The sequence below is a fragment of the Alligator mississippiensis genome, chromosome 2, assembly GCF_030867095.1.
Source record: "Alligator mississippiensis isolate rAllMis1 chromosome 2, rAllMis1, whole genome shotgun sequence".
NCBI classification, from domain to species: domain Eukaryota; kingdom Metazoa; phylum Chordata; order Crocodylia; family Alligatoridae; genus Alligator; species Alligator mississippiensis.
This window is the reverse complement of record NC_081825.1, coordinates 66,164,128-66,188,062: the sequence shown is the minus strand read 5'-3', so window position 1 is coordinate 66,188,062 and position 23,935 is coordinate 66,164,128. Positions and strand designations below refer to the sequence as shown.

General features: G+C 43.3%; 2 protein-coding genes across 10 annotated transcripts in view; one reads left to right on the top strand and one right to left on the bottom strand.

The window, feature by feature from the left end:
* The window catches only part of PCM1 (pericentriolar material 1), a 76,613-nt gene extending 56,063 nt beyond the window's left edge, over window positions 1-20,550 (bottom strand). For 2 of the 9 annotated variants that reach the window (XM_019481298.2, XM_019481299.2), the window contains exons 1-9: window positions 20,349-20,550; window positions 16,239-16,359; window positions 13,142-13,387; window positions 10,830-11,099; window positions 10,193-10,363; window positions 9,899-10,015; window positions 7,753-7,941; window positions 3,760-3,937; window positions 767-876 (exon numbers count right to left, since the gene is read on the bottom strand). In XM_019481298.2, coding sequence (XP_019336843.1) covers window positions 767-876; window positions 3,760-3,937; window positions 7,753-7,941; window positions 9,899-10,015; window positions 10,193-10,363; window positions 10,830-11,099; window positions 13,142-13,387; window positions 16,239-16,334 — 1,377 coding nt within the window. In that variant the 5' untranslated portion in view covers window positions 16,335-16,359; window positions 20,349-20,550. The remainder of the gene's footprint in view (window positions 1-766; window positions 877-3,759; window positions 3,938-7,752; window positions 7,942-9,898; window positions 10,016-10,192; window positions 10,364-10,829; window positions 11,100-13,141; window positions 13,388-16,238; window positions 16,360-20,348) is intronic. The other 7 variants (XM_019481296.2, XM_019481300.2, XM_014594876.3 and 4 more) reach the window with 5 other exon arrangements.
* A 206-nt stretch (window positions 20,551-20,756) lies between these two features.
* The window catches only part of FGL1 (fibrinogen like 1), a 95,585-nt gene continuing 92,406 nt past the window's right edge, over window positions 20,757-23,935 (top strand). The window contains exon 1 of the mRNA XM_019481304.2: window positions 20,757-21,248. The gene's annotated coding sequence lies outside the window, so the exon portion shown is untranslated. The remainder of the gene's footprint in view (window positions 21,249-23,935) is intronic.

Genomic DNA, 23,935 nt, shown 5'->3' with positions numbered 1-23,935 from the left:
ACAAGTAATATGGAGATCCCAGTTATTTTCTTAGTTATCCTCTCCCATTCCAGCTCCAATGCAACCTACATGTCACATTACTGAGGTACAATTCCTTTATAACAAGTTCAATATTTGTATAGTTTTCTACATACAAAAATAATTATACTGATTTAGAAGGGTGAACAGGAAGAAGGCCTTACAGCATTTAATATTGATACATTTTAACTGTTTTACACATTTGTTCTATTCAACATAGTAATGTAGCAGTTGCTTCATTGTGGGGTACTGTCCTCGTTTACCTTCTACTTACTGTGGAATAGGAATAGGTACCCAAAACACATTAGCTGACAATGCTCACCGGCACTCCATTTTCCTTCCCTTTAAATCAGTCTAATTGTTTCTTCTGTTTACAGCCACAGGCATTTAAGAGTAATATACGAAGCTCAATTTGCATAGATATGGTAACAGGATTTAAGAAACAAGCTATTAACTACATAAATAGACTTCATTTTCTTCAAATGAGCAACTCAGAACACAGTCTTGCAGTGAACAGACTTGCCTGTGGAATAGTTATAGATTTCTTAATACTCTTTGTTCAGTGCAAGTACACAAAAGTCAATAAATAACAAAACTAAGATCTGTTGTTCACAGCTATGTTGGTAGCACAACAACAAAAAGATGACGGAATAAGAAATGTTAACAATGCTTAACGCATTTATTCAAAGGACACTTGGCAGGAAACCTGAACTAAAATATACACCAAGAAGGGATATAAGACAGTTACCTGAGAATCATGAAGCTGATTGTGAAAACGTTGGATCAAATCATTTAGTTCTTCATTTAGTTCAGATGTCAAACTTACTCCCGAAATGCTGCCTGTCGTCTCTGTTACAACTACAGAAAACAGTAAGTAATTACTGAACAGATCTTTGAAGCAAGAGGCTATTTTACTATTTAGGTTACAACTTAGCTTGTCAGATCAATGAGTGCTTGTCTGTGATGTAAAAGTCATATACTACACATCTGAAAACTACGCTTGCTATAATACACATCTCCAACAAAGCAAAAGCAGGAGTTAAGCGAAGAGGAATTTGGAATCTATAATTTTTTTTTTTTTAATTACTACCTTGGAGGATTTCTGGGTTTTTTAACTGAAAAAACCCCATCCCTGCACCTCCCCAGAACCTCATTAACAACTTCTATAGATTATTTCTACTATGTATACTTCAGTGAGAAAAGGTAAATCTCAGACCAAACAAAAGATGTTTCAAGGTCAGATTCCTTTAACACAAATTAGCACTGTGTGAAACTAGCAACTTTTTTATGGAACAACATTTTAAACATACATTTACAGTAAGTATGATGATCAGTGAGGAAGGGGAAGGGATCCGAACTGTAAACCTCTTAATGCTTCAGAGTCTTAATTGCGTTTGGTTAAAATACAATAATCAAGTGTATTGGTAACTATATATTTCTTCTTCTATCAATAAGTCTTACACACATTTTCATTTCAAGTTCAGTAATAGTTTGTCTATAAAATTAACAAATTATGGCATTAAGGTAGTATAAAAAGTGTTTTTAAAGGTTCCATTTAGAGAATGAAATCTTGCATGAAACCCCAATAGTTGCAGGTACTTCATAGCATTACAGGATACAAATGTTCAAGTATACACTGAGGATATCTTTATCCTACAGTAAGCTTGCTGGTTTGTTAGCTTGTTAATATAAAGTTCAGAGTTTATAGGTTAAGCAGTGGTAGACAAGGTTCTTCCTCCATGTCTGAGAATTGTGTATCATGTGAAAAATACAGTACCCTCAGTCAGAAAAGGCAGCAGGAATCCACCTGGCATAGAGGTATGGGTTGGTAAGGAACCCAACTCAGAAAAAGGGGGAAGGTGGCTGGGAGGGCAGCCAAGTGGCAGGTAGGGAACAAAGGGCCAGGGTCAGGCTGCCAGCTTTCCACCCACCACTTGCCTCATTGCTGCTGGTTTTCCTTGCAGTGGCGTTGGAGAAAGGGGGAAATAAAATTAAGGTACCACCCCCAATAATTAGATTCTATACATGGAAACTTAGAACAAATTTTATAAAATTTCCCATGTATAGAATCTAAGGTGGGTGGGTATTCATGTAATTACTGTGAAATGCTACGCAGTCAGCCAAGTTTATCATGCAATAAGATGGCAAACAATCCACAAAAATGCTCCCTAGTCAGTATCTTTCTGGCTAGCTTGTATCAAGCTTTGATCTGAACGTGTGGTATGCAGTAGGGCTGTGCAAAATTTTGGCAGCCGTTTCGTTTTGGAGGCGTTTCGGGCCATTTTGGCATCCGAAACACCAAATCAAAACAGAAGGCTCCAAAACATCTCTGAAATGAAACAAAGCATCCAAAATGTTTCAGAAACGTTTCAGAAAATTTCAGAGTTTCAGAGCGGGGCTTGCAGGGAAATTGCTGCACTGCCGTTCAACTTAGCTCCACAGAGAGCAGAGATCTGCAATAGGGGTCTCCTCACTGCCACTGCCCGCCCCGCACTGCCTCACTGACACGGGGCAGGCCGTGGCGGCGAAGAGACCCCGGCGCAGATCTCTGCTCCCTGCAGAGCCAAGTCACGAGGCAGGGCAGTGTTGGTCCCTGCCGCGCAACCTGGCTCTGCAGAGAACAGAGATCTGGGGCAGTATGGGGCAGGCCGTGGTGGCAAGGAGACCCCGGCGCAGATTTCTGCTCCCTGCGGAGCCAAGTCACGCAGCACGAACCAGCAGGCTTGCTCACTGCTCTGCACAGCTTCCTTGCTCCACAACCCAGCATGACAGGGATCAGAGATCCGTACAGCGGTCTCCTTACCTGCATGGAGGGCAGCAGCCCTCCCCCAAACGAGCTACCCACGGTCCTGTCCTGCTCCCCACTAGGGCCCTGCAGCCCCCGACCCCAAGCCCCGCCTGGCTGGGCAGTGCAGCCTGTTCGAAACAGATTTGGAGATTTGGCCAAAACAAATCACTGTCCTCCCAAACAGCTGATTCCAAAACCAAATTGAAACAGCCGTTTCACACAGCCCTAGTATGCAGGCCAGCATCAGGCTTTAAATGTCCCTGGGTACAGGGAGCCAATCGGCTCTCCATGTGCAGGGACATTCAAAGCCATCCTAAGCAGTCTGTTACTGTGCTGACACTTCTGCTGGGGGGAGGGGGAACAGGGATGTTAGTGAGCTCCCCAATCCATAGCACCCACACCTTGGCATGCATGCAGTTGGCTGCACATGGTTCAGAAGTCAGAGCCCCACAATCTCCCACACCATGGCATGTATGAAGCCTAGCACTTGACAGCTGGAGACTGCAGGCATGCTTAGATAGTCAAATGGTGCACCAGCAGCATACATGTCATGGCAAAAAAAGAGGAGGATCCAGGAGCTCTCAAGTGTCTGGGCTCCCTGCACACTGGATGTCTAAAAAGCATGCCCATAGCTCAGCTGAAGGTGTGCCCAAATATAGGGAGCTGTTGATTAGGGAACTGCAGGCACACCTTTTCAAGGTCTATGCGAACAGAGAGCCTGGCAAGGACCGGGTCTGCAATGCTGGGCTTCTTGTGCACCAGCCATTAAGTCACCAAGGCCTAACTTTGAATCCCTGACACCTCTTCCCTAAGAAAAACAAAAAACCCCAAAGAAACACACATGTCCCACCCTGCCCATCTGGCATAGCAGGATACAGACTTTTGGGATCCCAATGGCACAACTAAATTAATGTCTACCCGAGCCTTTAAGGTACTCCTGTCCTTCCACCTACCAGAATCATCCATGACAGCAATTGCTTGTTCTGCCTTCTGTTGCAGAGCAAGAAGAGCAGCTTGCCTTCCCTGAAGAGCTTTCAGCTGTTCCTGTTGTTGTAACATCCTTTTTAATAGATCATGTTGCTTCTTCAAATTCTCTAGCTCCTCTTTTGCTTCTTGCTGGGGGTCTCTGGCCTGAAAATAAGATTGGGTACTAATCATAGATGTGAAGAGTTATACAGAAACAGGACATCTCAACACAAGCAGGAAATTAGGAAGGTATAGACAAAAGAACCCAAATAAATTTTTTAGAAGTGTAAAGAGGTGTAAATGGGGACATAATTACCCCTTTATACTTTTAGAGTTAGGTTTTTTCCCCCCATCTCAAGTTACAGGCCAATTACTTTACCATGCATTGGGATATGTAGTAATCATCAGTCTCTACATCTGTCAATAAAGCTTCTTTCAAGAACTACATAATGTTCTCCCTTGAACTACATAATGTTTACAAAAACTGTTTACAAAAAAGTTTATTTCATCAAGCTATCAAATTAATCTTCCTATATATTCTTGCTGGATTGTAAGAGTGGAGAGTGAATTCAAGTATACATAAACCTAAGGTTTCTGCCAATAAACTCAATTTTGGTACTGAAATTGTTTTAGGAGCTTATTTAACCAACAATATCTCCCCTATATTTACTTCCTTAATTGGCCTAACAGTTCCATAGTGAATGAAAAAAGTAACCAAAGAATCTGTTCACAAAAAAGTTATGTGACTAACCTAAAAATTCTTTATGGGACTCTGCCTTAATAAGATGAAAAATCCAGAATGATTTAATTATCCTCAAAAACTCTAATTATTCCATCATAAGTGTGAACAATTGCTCTGATCTCCATTCTATAAAACCATATGTAGACTATGATTCTGCATGTAGTTTCTTGATACAGATTACAACTGAACACATTATTTGATACTCTAATCAGTGTTGCACATACGTACAAAATGGCCTAGTCATCAAAATTTCTATTAGGGGTGCACCAATAAAGATTTTCTTGGCCGATACCTATAGCCAATTATTAATCAGCTGATACCAATCTGACAATGGATATTTAGTAATAAAGCTTGCTGAACAAGCTTTAGTTCAAAGACCCCCACCCCCATTTCTAAGCTTGGGGATGCTGATACAGGACACACAGTGGCACTTTCATTGAAGTGCCACACACTCACTGCCAGAGCATATGTAAAAGTGCCCCATGCCAGTTGCAGCCCCCACCCTTCAACCTTAGCCTGTGGGCAGGTGCCTGGGCCTGAGACTGTCCAGGGCTGGGTGGTCTCTGGGCCAGGCTCCCTGCTGGGGGAAGGACCCTGATTCACACAACGGGAGGGAGCAGCTACCTTGGCCCCTGCCAAGCTGTAACTCCAGCCCCTGGGCCACAGACCCCCAGGCACTGCAGGCCGAGTCACTATGGACCAGGCAGCTCAGCTCCGCCCACCCTTCCCCACCTGTCACGTCCGCAGCATTCAGCACCTTTTATAGTGCCCACCCCGGCCCCAGCCCATAGTTTGTGCCACGTCAGTGTCTGGGACACTGAGGCTGCTTTGCTCCAGCCCAGCCTGCCAGTCCAGAGATGGGGGTGTATCCTGGCTCATGGAAGGAAACCTACGCACCTGGTGGCCCTGGCCCCATGGGCGAAAGAGAACCTAGGCGTTCGGAGGGCCCGGCCAAAGGCATAATTATCGGACAACATTTTTGGCTACAACAGCCAAAAGAAAGCCAATAATGCAAATTTCCCTTTTATTAGTGCTGATCCAGTAGGCAACCTATATATCGGTGCATCTCTAATTTCTATACTTTTTAAATATGCCTGAAAGAAACCTTCACTCAAGAAAAGTGTGCATTGCATAAATTATGTAAATCAGAATTAAATATTATGTTACTTTTTTTTAAAGTTAAAATTTAAATCACCTTTCAACCATTAAAACTTTACTAATATTGTTGACATATTTCACTGATGCATATCTGCTATTAAAGTTATGATCCAATATAAACCTGCATCACAACATTAGACAGCTAAGCCCACAATAAAACTGGCTATAACTGCTAAATATGCCAGATTAAAAAACAAAAATTATAATTGATTTTTTTTTAATGTAAAAAACTATTTAGCAGATACTTGGCCGTATGGCAGAGGATAGAGGACAGTTTGGGAAGTTACTGGTGAGGACAGAATAGAAGGTCACTGACAAGTTTTCAGTTAAAAGTACAAAAGGACCTGATCCCCAATCCCAATACCCATGCCTCTTGCCATGTTGAGAACATGCCCAATAAATGATGCAACTGTGGAATTAGGGATCAGGTCCCTGTGTACTGGCCCTACTGCCAGTACACAGGGAAGGCAGGACTATTATCCCAAGCTCCCCCTACAGCTGCAAATAGCAAGCAGGGTGGCCGGTGCTCCTGCAACTGGGAGTGCCAATCCACTGACTAGTGCTCCCATGGCTGGGAGTGCCAATCCACTGACTAGGATTCCAGCCCCAGGAATGCACCAGCCACATATTTAATTTAAGACACAATGGGAACCAGCAACAAAACAGCGTACTAATTGTGGCTTATTCCCTGTTTCATCATGCTATTAACTGCACGAAAGTATAGGTGGGTTACTAGAAAAAGACATGACTTACTGGTTACATGTCTTAAACTGGTTAGGTTGCTGGCAGATGTTATGCTTAACACACAGGAAATGCGCCTAATAGTCAGGCAGCTGTTTCTACCTCTTAGCTAATTATTCTTATTTAGATTTGTATCCTATTCCAGGCAGAAAGGCTCAAATAGTTTACAATAAAGATGGGGAATCTCAGAATGGAAACAGGTAGATTTCTATGCACCCTAAGGATCAGAAACATTTGACAATTTAAAAAACAAACAAACAACTGTTTTCAAGGGTAAGGAATACTCAAGTCTGTCAATGTTAAGCATTCAGAAGCATCAATAATAAAAGGCCTTCAAAACATTTACTGGATCATTCACTGCAATTCTATAACACTTTCAGAGAATTTCAAAGCATTAAGATTAATTAATATAAATGTAACTGTTAAACCCCACTTTAGGAGAGACAAAGGAGGAAACCAAGGCATGGAAAGATCAGGTGATTTCCTCAAGATCCCACAGCAGATCAGGACAGAGAACACACACAAAATGACTTTAGACAAAAAGAGTCAGTTTCTGAAATTCAGCTTTATCTATTAGTAGAGGACTTATTTTACAAAAACAAATGAAGGCTCCAACTCCCCAAATTTGTTTTCCTAAAGAGGCATACATTGCACATTTCTATGGGAAACTCACTTGGTCACCTGTGCTGTTTTAAAGTTATTTTTCCCCCTTGAGCCAAAAAGAAAGACGCATTTGGTTTTCCAATTTTACTTTCACATATAATACATACGTTCATAAAGGCAAAATAGCAGCATTAAAATAAAAAGCTGCCAAATCTGTAAAATTATGAATATGAAATTACATTAAAGCCAGTTTTAAAACACACTTCCCAGAAACAAAAGCGCATGTGCATTAAAGAGTTACCAAACCTGTAGTTATGGAAAGTCAGATTAATTACTGAACAGACATATTTAGCTTTTGTCTATTCGGAAAGGAACATCTGTTGGCATTGAGAAAGAAATGAAAAGTTCATTTTCACTTCCCAAAACAGTTCAAGCTAAAACACACACATGCTTAGGAAAGATCTGTATTCAGTTAAAAGTAGGCCAGATAGTAACTGTTGTGTTGTCATTTTTTCTAAGAACTTAAATACATTGATATTCTACTGGGAAAAGATCCCACAAAAATAAACAACTTTGTTGTAAGTAAAGAATACATTTTAGAATAGCTTAGTATTAATAATAGTAGAGAAGCAAAAAAAAAGGGAGGGGGCAAGGGGAGAGAAAAAACAAAACGAAACCAAAACACAAGCATTGACCTTACTTTGGAGGCTTTCCAAGATAATATTCTGAAGTGTACCTTTGATAGTAATCCACATTCTTGGTTTTTAATCCTAATAGGCCAGATTTCCCTGCCATTCACAGCAGCTCTGTCACCTTTCCTTTTTGGACTTGCTGTACCGTCAATGTCTGAAACCTGTCCTTGTGAAGCTGAAATCCCTAGTTTCTCCTCAATGCAGGGCCGAATTCCCAGACTAAAAGATATCTCCTTTATCAAATAATTTTGGATGTTAGATCTTTAGCACACACTCCCACTTAACAAGCAATTTTAAGCTATAGGTTTTAAGATGCAAGTAGACTAGGTCTGCAGATATAATGCAAACTAGCATTTCCATTAGATAAACCATTCTTCTGTTTAATAGATTGTTTTATATTTTCAGCGTCATTGTTAAAAAAAAAAAATCTTATAAGTGGCAAAATTCCAAATATTAAGCACCATAATTACATTTAAAAGTTCTTATTCTGTAAACACATTCAATAGGCTAATTATTAAGGAAATCTTACTAAAATTCTTGAAGCCACACACAAGTAAAATAATACCCTTCAAGTATAGAGAAAATGATAATGCCTTAAATATAAATATTTTCAGTCTAGATCAGACATTTTTCCTCCATATTTAAAAAAATATTAATAGTTAGGTGAAAATCTTTATAATTTCTCATCCCTTCACGAGACTCAAAAGCAACTTCTCAAACTTAGGTAAATAGACTGTCTGGTTTGTTTTTTTTAAACTAACTTATGGCTTGGCCTCTGTATTGTTTAAATGCGATTTTGGAGCTTACTAGGGAAGTATGGCCTATGGAGCACTTGTATAGTATGGGCTCTCTATTTCCATGTGTTTAAACTGAATTATAAAGGTAGCTAAAAACTATCCAAAATATTTATTGTTCTCCATGTAACAGCAACTGCTCTAGTTGCTACAGAAATATTATCTAATTAGACATGGAAGAGGATGTGGTTTGAACAGCAAATGCAGGGGTATGCAGTCCACATAATATTCTCTGAAGGTGATCCATTGCTTTGATGAAAGAAGTTGGGAAATCCTGCACTAGAGTAATGCTTACACTGTATTACTGCAGACTTGCACCTCCACAAGATAGGGTCCACAGTAACAAATGCTGTGTAAACAAGTTCAGATAATCTGCAAACATTCTCCTGGGCTTGTTTCCTAGTAGAAACACACTTACCCAGAGGCACTTGGAATACTGAGCCTCTAAGGAACAGAGATCTTGCAGTGCTGATGCTGCACAGCCAGGGGGCTGCTGCACATACATGTCAGCATGCTCCGCAGGCTTCCTCAGTTGGCCTGGTAACAGATGGCAGCAGTGCAGACTTGCCCCAATAGGTTGACACTGAGCAGTCTGAATCAGCCAGTGCCTCCCTGCAGCACAATGTGGGGACTGTGAAGGGGGCATTTTCTTTATCCTGCCTGGTGGGAGCAGAAGAGTCCAGCCCAAGTAACAAACCATTTCATGAGGGACCTGTGGCAGTGATGGGGGAGGGTGAGGGAGGGGACAGGAGCAAAGCACCCGAAATGCTGGAGAACTGTGTTGAGGCTCCTCAGAAGAGGATGCGCAGACATTTACTCTCCCCAATTTAAGCCTGATTGTTCTCTGGTTATTTCTTTCCTGGAGCAGCCATTTTTGCTCCGGGAGAAAAAAAGTTTGAAAACCTGCACTCTTGTGCTTCCTACCGAGAGGATACCAAATCAAGTAGAAGCCAAATGTCTGTATGTGGCCAAACTGGTTTCCATTCCTCTGTCCATCAGTTTTCCCACTAGCAAAAATGCACCGTTAATTAAGAATAGTTTAGAAAGCTAAACTTTTCTGCACCAAAACCATGAAACCCTGTTGTTACAGTACATATTAAAGCCAGTTAAAAAAAGTCTGTAAATAAAAGTTTACAGACTGATCAAGAAGCATTGCTACAACTGAAGCTTTTAAAAACAAACATTTTTATTTATATATATATATATATATATATATATATATATATATATATACACACACACACACACACACACACACACACACACACACGCGCACGCACGCACGCATAAGAGTTCAATAGTTTAGATCTCCTTAAACTTTATATTATCTATTATGAAATCAGGAAACAAAACAAGTCTTCATTTCTACCACCTTAATTATTAAAAGACAGCTTACCGTGGTATCTGAAGCTTCAGACTGCACATCTATGTTTAGCGATGTGCTCTCAGCTACAGAACCAGATCCCACAGCTGAATCTATAGTCCGAACATCCTCCTCCTCATTTTCTCTAGCCTGAAATATTTCAGTGGCATAAATCAAAAGCTATATAAATCGGGTAGTAAAAATGAATTAAGGACGGTACTACATCTTGAAATGAACTCCACCAGTGGTACTATCAAACTTTCAGCACTCAATTCCTATGATTTCCAGAATAGTTTACAAGATATATATTTAAGTTACCAAACTTACAAGCATCTTTTGCAAAAATTTCAGGTAAGATTTCTCCTGGTCTTTAAGATGATCTATGAGATGTGATAAGCGTTCAACATTAGCAGATCTTTCATTTTTCTCTACAAGATCATCACGCATGGAGCTGGCCTTGGCAATATAATCACGAATTTGAACCAGTCTGCTCACAATCTGCAACAACACACAGCAATTGCAATCATTTTAGCATTAGTTTTGATATCGGTGTGATGTACAAAGATATGATGATAATGCAAAATAAACTAAACATAGGCAAATAAAAGAGTTAATGTACTTAAAATATTCCTGCAAGTAGTTTAAGATGCAGACTTCAGAATGCCCTATGCACACAAAGTTACAAATTTAGGGTCTGACAAAAAGAACAAATATGGTGGGATCATTGGTGAAAATGTATACTGTTTCCACAAATGATTAAAACGTGTAGAGTGAACAAATACTTAAGAGTTTTCTTTACTAGTATGCAGCATTTCTAGGATTACACAATCAGAAATTGTCACAAGAAATTAGATAAAAAAAAAAATACATCTTCTGAAACTTATTTCCTTTTTAAAAAAAAACTAAGAGTAACAAACAAAATATAATCCCAGATTTTGTAAAAGGATTAGAGAATATATAATACCTGGCTACTATCCATAGCAGGTTCTCCTCTTCCATCTTCTTGAGCAGCAATCTGACAATTTTGCAAGATGTCTTTACTCAGAGAAGATGCAAATGACTCTTTACATTGAGATGATCCAATTTCTTTTTTTGGTGAATCTGCAGCAGCATCTTTGCCTTTATTAGTGTTAATCTGCAGTGATAGGAAATTGAATGGCTTTCTGTTTTCATTAAGTTGGCGTTTGTTGTTAGCAGCTGTTGCTCTGCCTTGAGAATCACTTCCAATGCTCCTCTAGACAAAATCAAGACAAAGGAAATGAACATTTCTTGAAAATACTATTCAGATTTCTTCTTGGTGTTTGTGGGGTGACACTTTCTTGCAGCATTACTGGGCAGGTCTTGAATGGGAAGCTGTAATCATTTTCACTTTCTAGCCATAAGACTATTCCTAGAGGATAGTGACTGATAAATTGTGGTAGGGACCCCACAAACACCAAGATTTGATAAGTTCAGCACCCTCAAGCATTTGAATGAAGTTTTTAAAACGTTTTACTACGATTCTGGCCTTGGACCTTGCTCTGGACTCCATCTCTCTGCATAATAAATATTATGTTCATCGTTCTTTGCTGGTGCACAAGAAAGAGGCAGAATATGATACTGAATTCCTCTACATCCTACATCTTCCTTATCTAACCTCCTTTTTTTCCCTTCTTTTAACTCTTTCCCCACCTGTAGTTGCAGTTTTCTTCCCTCCCCCAATCCCCCCATCTAACGCTACATTACTGGCATATTTCCTAATGCTATTCAAAACTCCATAGGCAGCAGTGAAGTTAACAAGTAACATGCAGTTTCATTCTACTGTTGCCTCAGAAAGCTACCAGCACCAACAGGGACTCTACCTTCAGGGTCTGGAAGACAACAATGAATCAGAACTGGTTACCTTAATTTCCCTCTCACGGTTGTGATTTGCCTTAACTGCAAACAAACTTATGCCTGCAGTCAATTATTTTTCTACCCCCAACACCTTGCTGACAAAAGCTTCCTGTTAATTACTAGAGAACGTATTTATAAATCCTTGAAGCTGCTTATCACTCCTTCCCTGGACAACATATGACTTGGCACTGTATTCCTAGAGAAAAATTCCTAGACTTTGCCCATGAACTCAGCAGAGGAGTAGTAAACTTTATAGAACTCAATTATGGGGCTCCTGGCACCAGAAAGACTATGTCAGAATTCAGGGAGCTATAGTTTCAGAAAGTATATTCAAGATAATAGATGTATTTAGCATCTATTCGCTCCCAGAGTCACGTCACAACACTAAAATCCTGATGTAGAAAACTTAATAGTATGAAGTAAAACAAAATGGTCATCTTAAACAAACAAACAAAAAACCAACACCCTCCCAGCCCCCACAAACTGTTGAAAATACCTGAATACCACACACAGAAAATATGCACCTTTCTAGCTCAAAATCTGATAGGTTGTAGGTTTTGGTTGTTTTTCCTTTAAGCTTGAAGTGGGCAGCCTCAGGGGGGCACTTTGAATGTCTACGCTAGGGATGGGCTATTATATCAGCTGGAGGGCAACAACTTGACAAGTTCTGGTGAGCTGCTGAGGGCTGCACCGTTAAAATTAATGGTGAAAATATCATTTTAACAAGTTATACATAAAAAACAAGTAAGATGATAAAACTCAAAACATCTACTACAAATATTTTAATTTTATTACAAAAAAAAAAAAAGTGTGTCCTGATTTATGGCGTTTTTTTGAGTAGCGTGTATAGAGGCAATTGCATAATAGCTCAAAACAAAGGCGGTCTCCCAAGGCAACCAAAACCAGCCAGAAGAACACTCAGGCAAGGGAATACATCCTTACACACAGCAGAACTGTGCCACTACCCTAACCAACCACCCCCCCAATATCACAAAAAAGCTCCTGACTCAGCCTGTACCCTGATGCATCCCCTCAAGACCCACCTGCACCCCACCCCTTCCTGTCCATACTTGCCCCAATAGGGAAAGCCTAGCAGCCCCCTCCAGTCTACTCCAGCAACCCAACCGGGCCATACAGGCTGCACCCATCTACAGCCTACAGCTACCTGCAGCCTGGGGATCACCCTTACCCCCAGTGCACTTCTGGGTAGACAGGATGGGAGCAGGGGCAGGTGGGGTTGCTAGTGCCCAGCATCCCCTGTGGCGCCAGCAGAGGCTGGAGCCACCATCCACAAGCCAGATAAAGTTAACTGGCAGGCCAGATACTCCAATCCGATTATCAAAAAATGGCAGATTTCTCCAATTTCTATACATTTATATAACTTTAAGTATTTCTACGAACTTGATCCAAATCACTGAAGTTTATTCTTTGTTTAAGCTTTTCTAATTCAGCCTGCTCTGGGACAGACATCTGGGTCATATATCTGGTGTGAGGAAAACTATGAGGAGTCCTTGTCTTTCGCCGTCCCATTCCTGGTGAGGACTCTGGAGATATGTCATTAGTAAGTCTTGTTTCACCTTCCCCACCAATTTTTTTCTTGTTTTTCTCTGAAGACCTATTTGCTTTCTTCTGTTGACTTCCCCAGTCCTTTAGGAAAAAAAAACATTCTGTTAGCTTTACTAGGGGGAAAGTAGTATTACTTCAATGAAACTTTGTCTATACTTTGTTAAAAAGGGGGAGGGGAAACCTCAAAATGTTCTCTATGACTGTTTCCATGTGAAGTCATGTTAGAAACGTTGTTTTTCTCCTCACAAATAAAATACAACAACAACAAAACCTGCCAGCAGTTCTTAATTTGTGTTCAAAAATACTTTGCTAAATTGAAACAAAGTTACAACTGACTTTTTCTCTGTGGGTACTCACAAATTATAAACCTTAGCTTTAATGGCAACTTTCAGTCAAGTATTCTAAACCTTTTCCCCTCAACCTAATAATGTACGTGTTTTTAGATAAGCAATTCAGCTTTGATAGAACATTTCTTGATCAATGATAAGCAATGAAGCAATCTGTCTTCTCTTTTAATTATAAATTTGCACTTGTTGATTTATGTTGGTTTCAGTTGGATAAACAATACTAGAACTACAGAACATTAATTTTCTTTTATCAGGAAGCAGGTTTAAAACCAAGAGAAAAGTTTCTTGATACAGTATGCTAGTATCTTGTGCAATTCATTGCCACAAGATATTGTACAAGCTAACAATCAGATTCAAAAGATTAGACAAATTCACACAGGGTAGGTACATCAGTGGGTATTACATGGCAGCAGGGATGCAACCCCTGAATTAGGAGCATCTAGGCCCCAAGTGCTAAAAGATGCAAGGGAAGAGGGGTAGGGAACAAATTAATTTGGCTAAGTATCTTGAAGAGTACAAGGTTATCTGGAGCAGCCAGCATGGATTCTGCCAAGATCAAGTTGTGTTTAACCACCTGATTTCCTTCTATGATAAGATGATAGGTTCTGTAGATGGGGGGAGGCAGTGGATATGATGTACCTTGACTTTAGTAAGACTTTTGACATTGTCTCCCATGACATTTCTCATATAAAAGCTAAGGCAATATGCAGACTATACCAGTGATTTTCAAGCACACTACCATGAGATCCTTTCAAGGGTGCTGTAGGATATCACAGTTAGCACTGTTAAGTGTTCAAAAATGATTCACAAGACAGACCCAGAGATTTCAAACAGAAACCCATTCTGTTGAGAGCATTCTGATTTGTGGTCTTTCCAAGTTCTCTGCAACAGAAAAATGTCTCCATTATTTTTCACGCTCAAAAAATGAGCGAAACACAAAAACTAATATTTTCCAAAGGAAGCCTTGATTCTAACAAGGCTGAGAATCACTGGACTATATGAAAGCACCATTAGGTGGGTACAAAACCAGTTGGATCACTGTGCCTCAAAAAGTAATCATAAATGGCTTAAAATCCAATTGGGAAGAGGTATCAAGAAGCATTCCCCCCCAGGAGTCTGTCCTGGGTCCAAGTGCACACTTAGCAAATTTTCAGATAATACCAAGTTCAGTGGAGTTGCAGATACTTTGGATAGTAGGGCAAAAATCCAGAATGACCTGGATAAACTTGAGAAATGGTCCAAAAATCAATCAGATGAAGTTCAACAAGGACAAGTATGAAGTCCTGCACTTGGGATGGAATAACTGCATATACAAATACCAAGTAGAGAATGACTGGAAAGGCTGCAGTACTGCCAAGGACTTGGAGGTTACAGTGGACTGACCAGAAGCAGAATCTGAGCCAATAGTGTACTCCTGTTCCAAAGACAGTCAACCACATATGGACTGTATTATTAACAGGAATGTCATTTACAAAACAACAGAAGTAATTCTTCTGCTTTATTCTGTGCTGTTGGGCCTTATCTGGAGTACCGGGTCCAGTTTTGGGCCCCACACATCAAAAAAAGACATAGACAAGGTGGAAGGAGTCCAACATGTGGACACAGACAGTGACAAAAACAAACAGAAGTCTGGGAAGCAAGACCCATGAGAAAAGGCTGAAAGAGCTCAGGCTATTTATTCTGGAAAAGAGAAAACTGAAGCAGGGTTTATAACAATCTCCAAATACCTAAAGTGCAATTACAAAGAGGATGCCTTTTCTCTGTAGTTATAGGGGACAGGACTAGGAGCAATGGCCACAAATTGGAGCAGAGGAAATTTAGGTTGGAGATCTGGAGGAACTTGCTGATTATAAAAATGTTCAAGTACTGGACGAGGTTACCTAGAGAAGCTGTGGAATCTCCATCCCTTGAACATTTTCAGGAGCAGGTCAGACAGACTCTTGACTGTGATGGTTTAGACAGGGATGAGCTCACCTTGAGTGGAAAGGCTGGACTAGATAATCTCATGAAGTCCCTTCCAGCCCTACTTTTCTATAAACCTGTAAAGCCTGCACAAGTATTCTTCCCCTAGCATTTGCTCTCATGACAGTGTGATAAACCACTGGTCTGACCTAGCATTGCATTTCTTGTATTCACGTATCACCTACTGCAGGGACAGGCAATTATTTCATCTGGACAGCCACTTACTTCATGAGTTTCAGTGAGCTGTCGAGGGCCACAAGGGTAGCCCCACCCCTTGATGGGTACCCTGCCTCCTGGTTGCCATCTTGGACCAGAAGTCCCACCCCACTAACCCCTGACCTTTGCCACCAGAAATCCTTGCCCTTGATCCAGAAGTACTCCTTTTGGCAGTAAGAGTGCTGCCATCTTGAAGCCAGAAAAAAAAAATCATATACATATACACTCCTGCAGGGATGTGCATGCTTGCAGAGGGGCAGCAAGGGCCAAGGCCTGCAGAGGGCTTATGGAGGGGCCCTGTGGGTGGGATGGAATATCTCGGCAGGACGGATTCAGCCCGCAGGCCGTATTTTGTCTGCTCCTGACTTACTGTATAACGTAGTAACTGAAAAGGTTTAAGACTATACCGTATTGTTCAGCCGGTCATCAAGGCTCTCATTGCTCCAGCTAGGCAAGTCCTGATCATTCATGCCTTCTTCAAAGGGACCACCTCCTGTTGCCATGATGTGTAATCAACAATAAATACTTCTAAAACAAAAAAATTATACATAATTAACTTAGCACAATGTAGCATATTTCCCATATGCACTAAACATTAGCTATCCTTCCTTTAAAAAAGGAGCCCAAACTGATTTCAACACTGCAACACAAAAATCAATAAAGTAGAAACTTCTTAAATGTACAGATCCTTACAGAACAGAGCTATTATGAAAAATATTTTATAACCAAGATGATTTTAGCTGAAAAAAATTAAGAGGAAAAATATGCCCCTTTCAAGTTATGACATCCGAACAGTGGACTAGAAAGAATCTTTTAGGTTCTTAACTTAACATGTTAAATGCTGGCATGAAGTAGCTAAAACAAGACAAGCTTTCCCGTGTGTTAGCACAGAGAGAATGTTTGGAACTGGCACCCCCCACCATGGAATGGTGTTTAAGCCCCACATTTGCACACAAGATTCAACCCACAGGTCACCAGTTACCAAACCTGGTCTAAACCACAGTATACACCAGAGGTCACCACTGTTTTGGGCAAAGTGTCATAATCACCCACAATCTCAACCTGTAAAATGTTGGCGTGCCAGAGGCAGACAGCAGGGGAGCCACGAGGGGTCTAATCCTTGTTATGGCAGTGTAGCCCCGGCCCCTTCCTTAATGTCTGCTCCACAGCACATGTGCCAAGCAACGTTCCTTTGTGTGTCATGTTCTGGTACCCATGCTGGGGGTTACCTACCCCAGTATAAACTATCGTACTACAATAGAAAAATAGGCTCATAGTCTAAATGCTTATTAACCCAATTTAGCTACCAGCAACAAGTCACTTCCTCACCTATAAACATAAAATGCACTTATGGAGATAGTATATTAACATATTCTTGTATACGCTCCCCATACCATTCCAGCATCTGGTAGCTCAACTTGGAGACCAAAATAAACGAGAAAAAACACTGACAGTCAGAATTCCATTCCCACCCCAAATACCTCCTTTCAAATTTTCCAAGATAGCACAGTCCACATGCATATTTTTCTAACTTGTATAATTTAAATACCAAAGTGGCCTTTCTGAATCCAGCTGGGACTGATGCTAAACGAGTTAGGCACAATGTATTTGAGAACATTCTAACAGTGAAACTATTTTGGGAATGTGATAGATGCTTTTCTTTACTTTATCCAAGTAGTTACAACAACCCTTACTTGTCAGTCCAGTTCTACCTATACAAAGGTTTTTTTATGTATACATAACATTTTTTCTTCAGTACAGGTCAGAAGCCAGCCCAGAATTCACTACAGCCTCCCTCCCAGTGCCACCGCACCCACCCCAAGTGCAACCCAGCCCAGCCCCCCAGTAGGAAAAGCCTGGCGCCACCCCAGCCGCAGCCTGCCCTCACTCCATGCACAGATCCGGGGGCAGCCCCCCACCACTGCCCTCCCAGGGGCATGTGTAGCACCAGGAGCTGCCCCCACCTCCCCAATGAGCTGCTCACAGCTCCATCCCGCACTCCATCCCGGCTGCACAGCACCTGCCCCTTGCACAGCTCCACTCCCTCCCCTCACCGCTGGGGCCTCAATCTGCCCCCCACCCCCCATGTTTCTTCCCTCACAATAGACTTCCAGCTGGACCCAGCTGCTCTTCAGGGCTGTGCTCCTGACTGCCCACATAGTAGCTGTGGCTGCATATGCATGGGGCATTTATTGGCCACATCAGCCAAAAAAAGCCAATTGCTGATACAGTCAATATTCCTCATATTGGTGCCAATCCAATATGGGACCAATTGCACCTCTACCTATTTCTAGTTACACTGTCCAACCTCACTGGAATTATAAGATTGCTTACTTTTAGTCAAATTTACCAACTTGTGAATGAGAGCTGAATATTTGATTCTAGTTTACAATACCAACAGAAGTCAATTTGACTTTAATCATAAGCGGGAGCACAAGAACCTTACTGAATTAGGCTGCAAGCAACTAATATCCTGAGGATTTCTGCATCTGATTTAATAAATTATTCCTACAAACCTACACTGGATCAACTAATTCAAATTCTGACACGAATTCTTGGTTACTTTCAGGTGAGTTAGAATTTCACCTTACAGTTCACTCAGGATCATAGTTATGATGGTTCTCCTGTCTCTCCATACTGTCACTCCAAATTCATTTGTTTTAATCAAAAAAATATTCAACTGTTTTCTAGTAGATCAGGGGTTTTCAACCTTTTTTGAAAGGAGTGTACCCCTTCTGGGTACACTTCTGGCAGAGCCGGGGGATGTAAGGGGGGGGGGGGGCAGCAGCAAAGGCAGTGGTGGCAGCAGCTGTGGATGATGGCAGCAGCTGCCATCACATGTAAACTCCCCCCTCACATTCGGCCAGCCTGTGCAGCCCACAGAGGGGAGCCGCTGCCCTTTCCCCTCTGCCCCCGCTCCTTGGAGGTGGTGGTTCTCTGTCCCTGCCTGCCTGTACCTCCTGCCCCTTTCCAAGTACCCCTGTAGTAGATAATTAAATACAGTTCAATGCAAGGAAAATTCATATTTGTTTCTAACTCTTCTTTCTAGCTGGGCTTTTCTTCTTATCTGCTATTTTCAGGAGAGAGAAAGCTTTGCTGTCCTCAAACACTCCCTTTTATGCTCTCACCACAGTATCACTAACAGGATGAGGTTTTGCAGGTTAGTTAATGTTCAATATTTTTCTGTGATCTCATTAGCATTCACTGCTTATTTATGAACAGATCACAAAGAAACCTCTGTCTGAAAACTGGTATGTGCTCTAGTCATAACAACCTAGCCTTACTAGAACTGAGAAGCAAGCCATACCAAAAACTTTCAGCTTATTTCACCAGTGCATCTGATGCTGTTTATGCCTAGTTGGTACGGGTACCCGTCTTATCAAAAAGAACACCAAGAACAGAAAAGATAACTTCTAAATTTAAGAAGGATACTTTCTGAGAGCTCATTTTTTTATCAGACAATCACACTTGCAGGATGGTAACATCCACTTGTTTGTAATATCAAGTCCTCACAGAAAGCCAGTATTTGATTTTGCAACGCAGCCTTCTAGTTCACCTGTTACAGAGAATTTAGTACCTACTCTAGTCTAGGCAATACCAAAACTGGTGACTCCACAAACTGCAGTGGGAAAGACTGAAATGTGTAACAGATCCAGGTCCAGTGAACTTCTGTCACTAGATAAAAACTCGCCAAATATTTTACGACAACGCTCAGCTAAAACGCTAAGACTCTGAGACACCTTTGAATTTCACAGGACTCTCCCGTACACGCACGCACGCACGTCTGTCCTACCCTGGAATGGCAGCAAAGTCCCAAAAGCTAAAGATTTAAAAGGGGCATAACATGACTTCCAAAGCAGAAGTTCAGAAGTCCGTTTCAGTTGCCCTAGAGAGCTTCAAATCTGCCTTCAAGTGTTTTGTTTTTTAGAGGTCATGCTCTCCTAACGTTTTAAAATGCTCCCCCTCCTGCTGCTGCAGGTAAGCTTTGTGGGCCTGTAGGCTAGGCAACATCAAAAACACCCTCAACTTGTAAGATGCTGGTCGCTGTGCCAGATGCAGACAGCGGGGAGCAACGAGTGGCTCAGGCCACAGCCCCAACCCCTTCCCTGCTGCCTGCCCCGCGGCACGTGCCCAGCAAAATCGAGGGTGGCCGCCGTCCCGGGGGCCGCACAGCCTCGCCCGCCCAGCAGAGGCTAGCTGAGAGCAGCCGCGTCCCCCTCGCAGCCCGTCCGAGGACACCCGCGGGCGCGAAGCCCGAAGCAAAGGGCCGTGTTTAAGGCCACAGCCCGGCGGGCCGCCAGGCGGGTCCCCGCTCACCTCCCCGGGCCCAGTCAGGGCCGGCCTCCGGGCGCCCCCGTCCCCGCTGCTGCTGGCGCTGCGCAGACAATGGCAGCGGGTGGCGGGTGCGGCCGGGCCGAAGCGCGCGCTGTGGCGGGCGGGCCCAGCGCCAAGCGGCGTCGCCTTGGAGAGGGGCAATCAACACCCAGCCGGGCCGAGGCAGGAGGTGCGGCCGTTACCTGCGCGGCTGCTCCGGCGCTCGCGCCTCGGGGACCGGGCCAGGCCGCGCCGCGGGCGGGAGAGGAGGGGAGGGGCCCGCGCTGCACGGGCCCCTCACACGCCAGTCCTAACGTCCGCCATGTTGGCCGCCGCTGCTCTGCCGGGGGGGGGGCACAGCACGTTACTTAGTAACCTGCGCCTGAGCGAGGCTCTTCCGCGACCCCCCCCCCGAGCACGTGACCCGCTATGGGGCTATTCGGGGCGGCGGGAAACCAGGGCCATCTGCATCCAGCACCCCTATTGGTTCAAAGGGGTGGCGGAGGTAAAGACGCTACGTCCCGGTATGCCTTGCGCGAGTTGTGTGCAGTGATGCCGCAAAGCATGCTGCGAATTGTAGTCACCTTTGCTGGCATTGCCAAGGGACTGGGCGCTTTGTTGCAGGTGGCCCGTGGGCTGTGAAGCGCTGTGGGCCTGCGGGCCTGCGGCCTGCATAGTGTGAGACAGGTGCAGGGTGCAGATGCCGCTGGGGGTGGGGCAGGGCGGGAAGTCCCTGGGCAGGAACCCCCAGGAGCAAGGAGAGGTAATGTTCCTGCTGCTGCGGAGTCAGGCAGAGGGCAGGCTGGAGGAGCACATTATAGACTCATCCTCTGCTGCCCCCCTCAAGGATGATCTCTGCCACGGCTCACAGATCAGCCGTAAGCCACGGACCCCTCCACAGAAGTTGCACGTCTTTCTGCAGGGCAGAGTTGGCCGCAATTCCTCTCCTTTTCTGTCGTCTGTGCTCTTTTCTCTGCTTCAAGAACAAGACACTTTGCCTCGAAGCAGGCTGCCGCTGCTACTAGGTTGACGTTACAGATCCATTGGAGTCAGCTGTTAACCAGCTCCTTCCAGTGCTTGACATTGGTGTCATTTTTCTTGAGGTAAGCCCTCAGCGTGTCCTTGTAGGGTTTCTTCTGGCCATCATGAGGGGAGTAGAGCACTTGTTTTGGGAGCTGAGAGTCCAGCATCTACACAGCACATCGGGTCCAGCCAAGTTTGTGCTTCAGATTCACTAACTCAATGCCAGTAACATTGGCTTCAGCAAGGATGCGGGCATCTGTATAGTAGTCTTCCCATTTGATGTGCAGGTTTTTCCAGAGGTGATCATTGGGGCTCTCCAGGCTCTTGAGAGAAGTAGGCTAATTAAATCAGATATGCAAGCTTTCATGAGCAGGTGCTCTCTTGATGATGTGAAAGCATGAACAATGCATGCCCTTGGCATCTTGTGCGGCATGGCAGCACTGGCAGTGGTGGGAGTGCAGCAGCAGCGGCGGCAGCACAGCAGTGGTAAGCGGGGAGCTCCCACATATGCCTCCAGCGCTGTTCGCAGCAGAGGGAGGGGATGGCGAGTGCCAATCAGGGGTCTGCAACCACCAGCAGACGCCGGTGGCAGCCAGCAGCAATCACTGACTGCCTGCAGATGATGCCAGTAGTGTCAGCAGCAAGGGGAGGGGGGTGGCAAGTGGTGACTTCAAAAATCAGAATTTTCATTCGTTTATTCATTCAGGAAGGGCAGGCTTCAATTTTAGAAAAGAGAGCAGCTTTAGACTTTCCAAAGGAAGGTAACATCCAAAATGTTTTTCATTCAAACTAGTCAAAGTGTCTCCTAGAACTGGTATCTAGGGCTTGTAACACATCTGTGACTCCCAAGATTTCCAAGATTCTGGCTGCATGACCTGGAGTTTGGGAGCCTTGAGGTCCCAGCACTGGGAAAGTCTGAATCATGGATCTATCATGGAGCCAGGCTCTGGAAGCCCAGGGTCCTGAAGAATCCAGCAGGTAAACTGGCAGGAAGCTAGGCTACCTCTGATTTGTTCAAAATGTATCCAAAATGTATATGTTTCTGCAAAATGTTTGATTTTTTTGATGAATCAGCACATCCCAGTGAAAGTCTGTTTCATCTGAAATTTTTAACTAGCACTACTTCAACCTTTAAATCTACAAACTTGTCCAACCTCTCCACAAACTCTGTCTACAGTTATGAAGTGAAGAAATATGCTTGTGACAACTTAATCTTTGATCACATGTGTTCAGCCTCAGGGAAGGAGGATATACCTACCCACACAATTCTATCTTGAGAACCTGTTCTGTTGTACTAAGGTAAGACTCATGGTCAGTGGTATAGTATAGTGTTCCCAACTTTTTTAGACTTGAGGCACCCCTCAGAAAATTCCACTTCTCAGTTTTCATTAGTTTTTTGACCAAGGAAAAATAATAGAGCAATTCTTCCATTGCAGAGAACTCAAAAAGATCACAGCAGGTCACATTTTTTTTAACTCTGTAAAATCCCGTTTGAAAGTTCTGGGTTTATTTTGTAAGTGATGTTTGCACACCTAACAGTGGAAACATTGCATGCATCCTGCAGCACCCTTGAAAGATCTCAATGCATGCACCCTGGTTCAGAATCACTGCTATACCGTCTGAGTGCTGACAGTTACTGCATTAAGCAGGGTGACTGACATCTTTTTTGTATTTTTGGCTTTTCCCAAGCAGAGAGAAGTACCATGTTTTCTCACATATAACCCTTACCTTTCCTCCCAAAATCAGCTGGGATAAATTGGGGTTCATGTTATCTGAGAGCAAAGGGTCTGGAAATTGAGGTGGGGAGGGTATGGAATGGTGGCAGCATTAATTATCATGGCTCTGTCAGGCTTCCTCTCTCCTGCTTCCCTCCCACACCAAGTTTCTGGACCCTTGGGAAGCCCCCACTCTTCCCCAATTGCACGCTGAATTGAGACAGCACATGGGGTTCATGTATGGCCAGATGTGGTGTATTGGGTTTGACATAGCACACAACCCCAGATGCAGCTAGAGCTAGTGCATGGTCCCAGACTTGATGTGCAACCCTGGAGTCAGTGTGCAAGGTCAGACTCAGCTTACAGCTCCAGCACTAGCATGGCAGCTTGAGTCCTGCCACACAGCTCCACACCAGCATGCAGCCCCAACCCTCAGCCCCAAACTTCTGGTACTTACTGGTACTCCAATGTAAGATTTATTTTCCCTTCTTGGGGCCTTCCAAAAATAGGGTATGTGTTATATTTAGAGGTGAGAAAATATGGTAAGTATAGTAGAATGCATTGCTTTGATGGAGCTTTAGTCTCCTTGATCTTAATATGGATGTTGCTGTATGTTTATGTTAGAGATGGCAGGGTCAAAGAAATGCATCCTGCATTTGGAATACAACATAATAAGGTTTATGATGATCCTTTGTTCCTGCAGCAGTTCATTCCAGTATCAGACCAATCCCCTAATGCAGAAGTGCTCAACTTCTGGCCCATAGACCAGATCCAGCCCATGGCGTTGTGTCAGTCAGCTTGCAGGACTCCTCATACATTCAGAAATTTGGTGTCAGGGATGATGGCACCATTCTCCTGATGCCAAATCTCTGCACCCATGGGGGCCTCAGGCGATGCATGTTGGATATGGTGCCCAACCCTAGCATGCAGAGCCAGGTGGGTTTTGCACCAGGCCCCTTGGACCCAATCCCAGCAGGACAGGGTGGTGTCAGGGCCCTAGGATCCAATCCTAGCACAGAGAAGGTGGCTTTGGGCCCTCAGGAACCAATCCT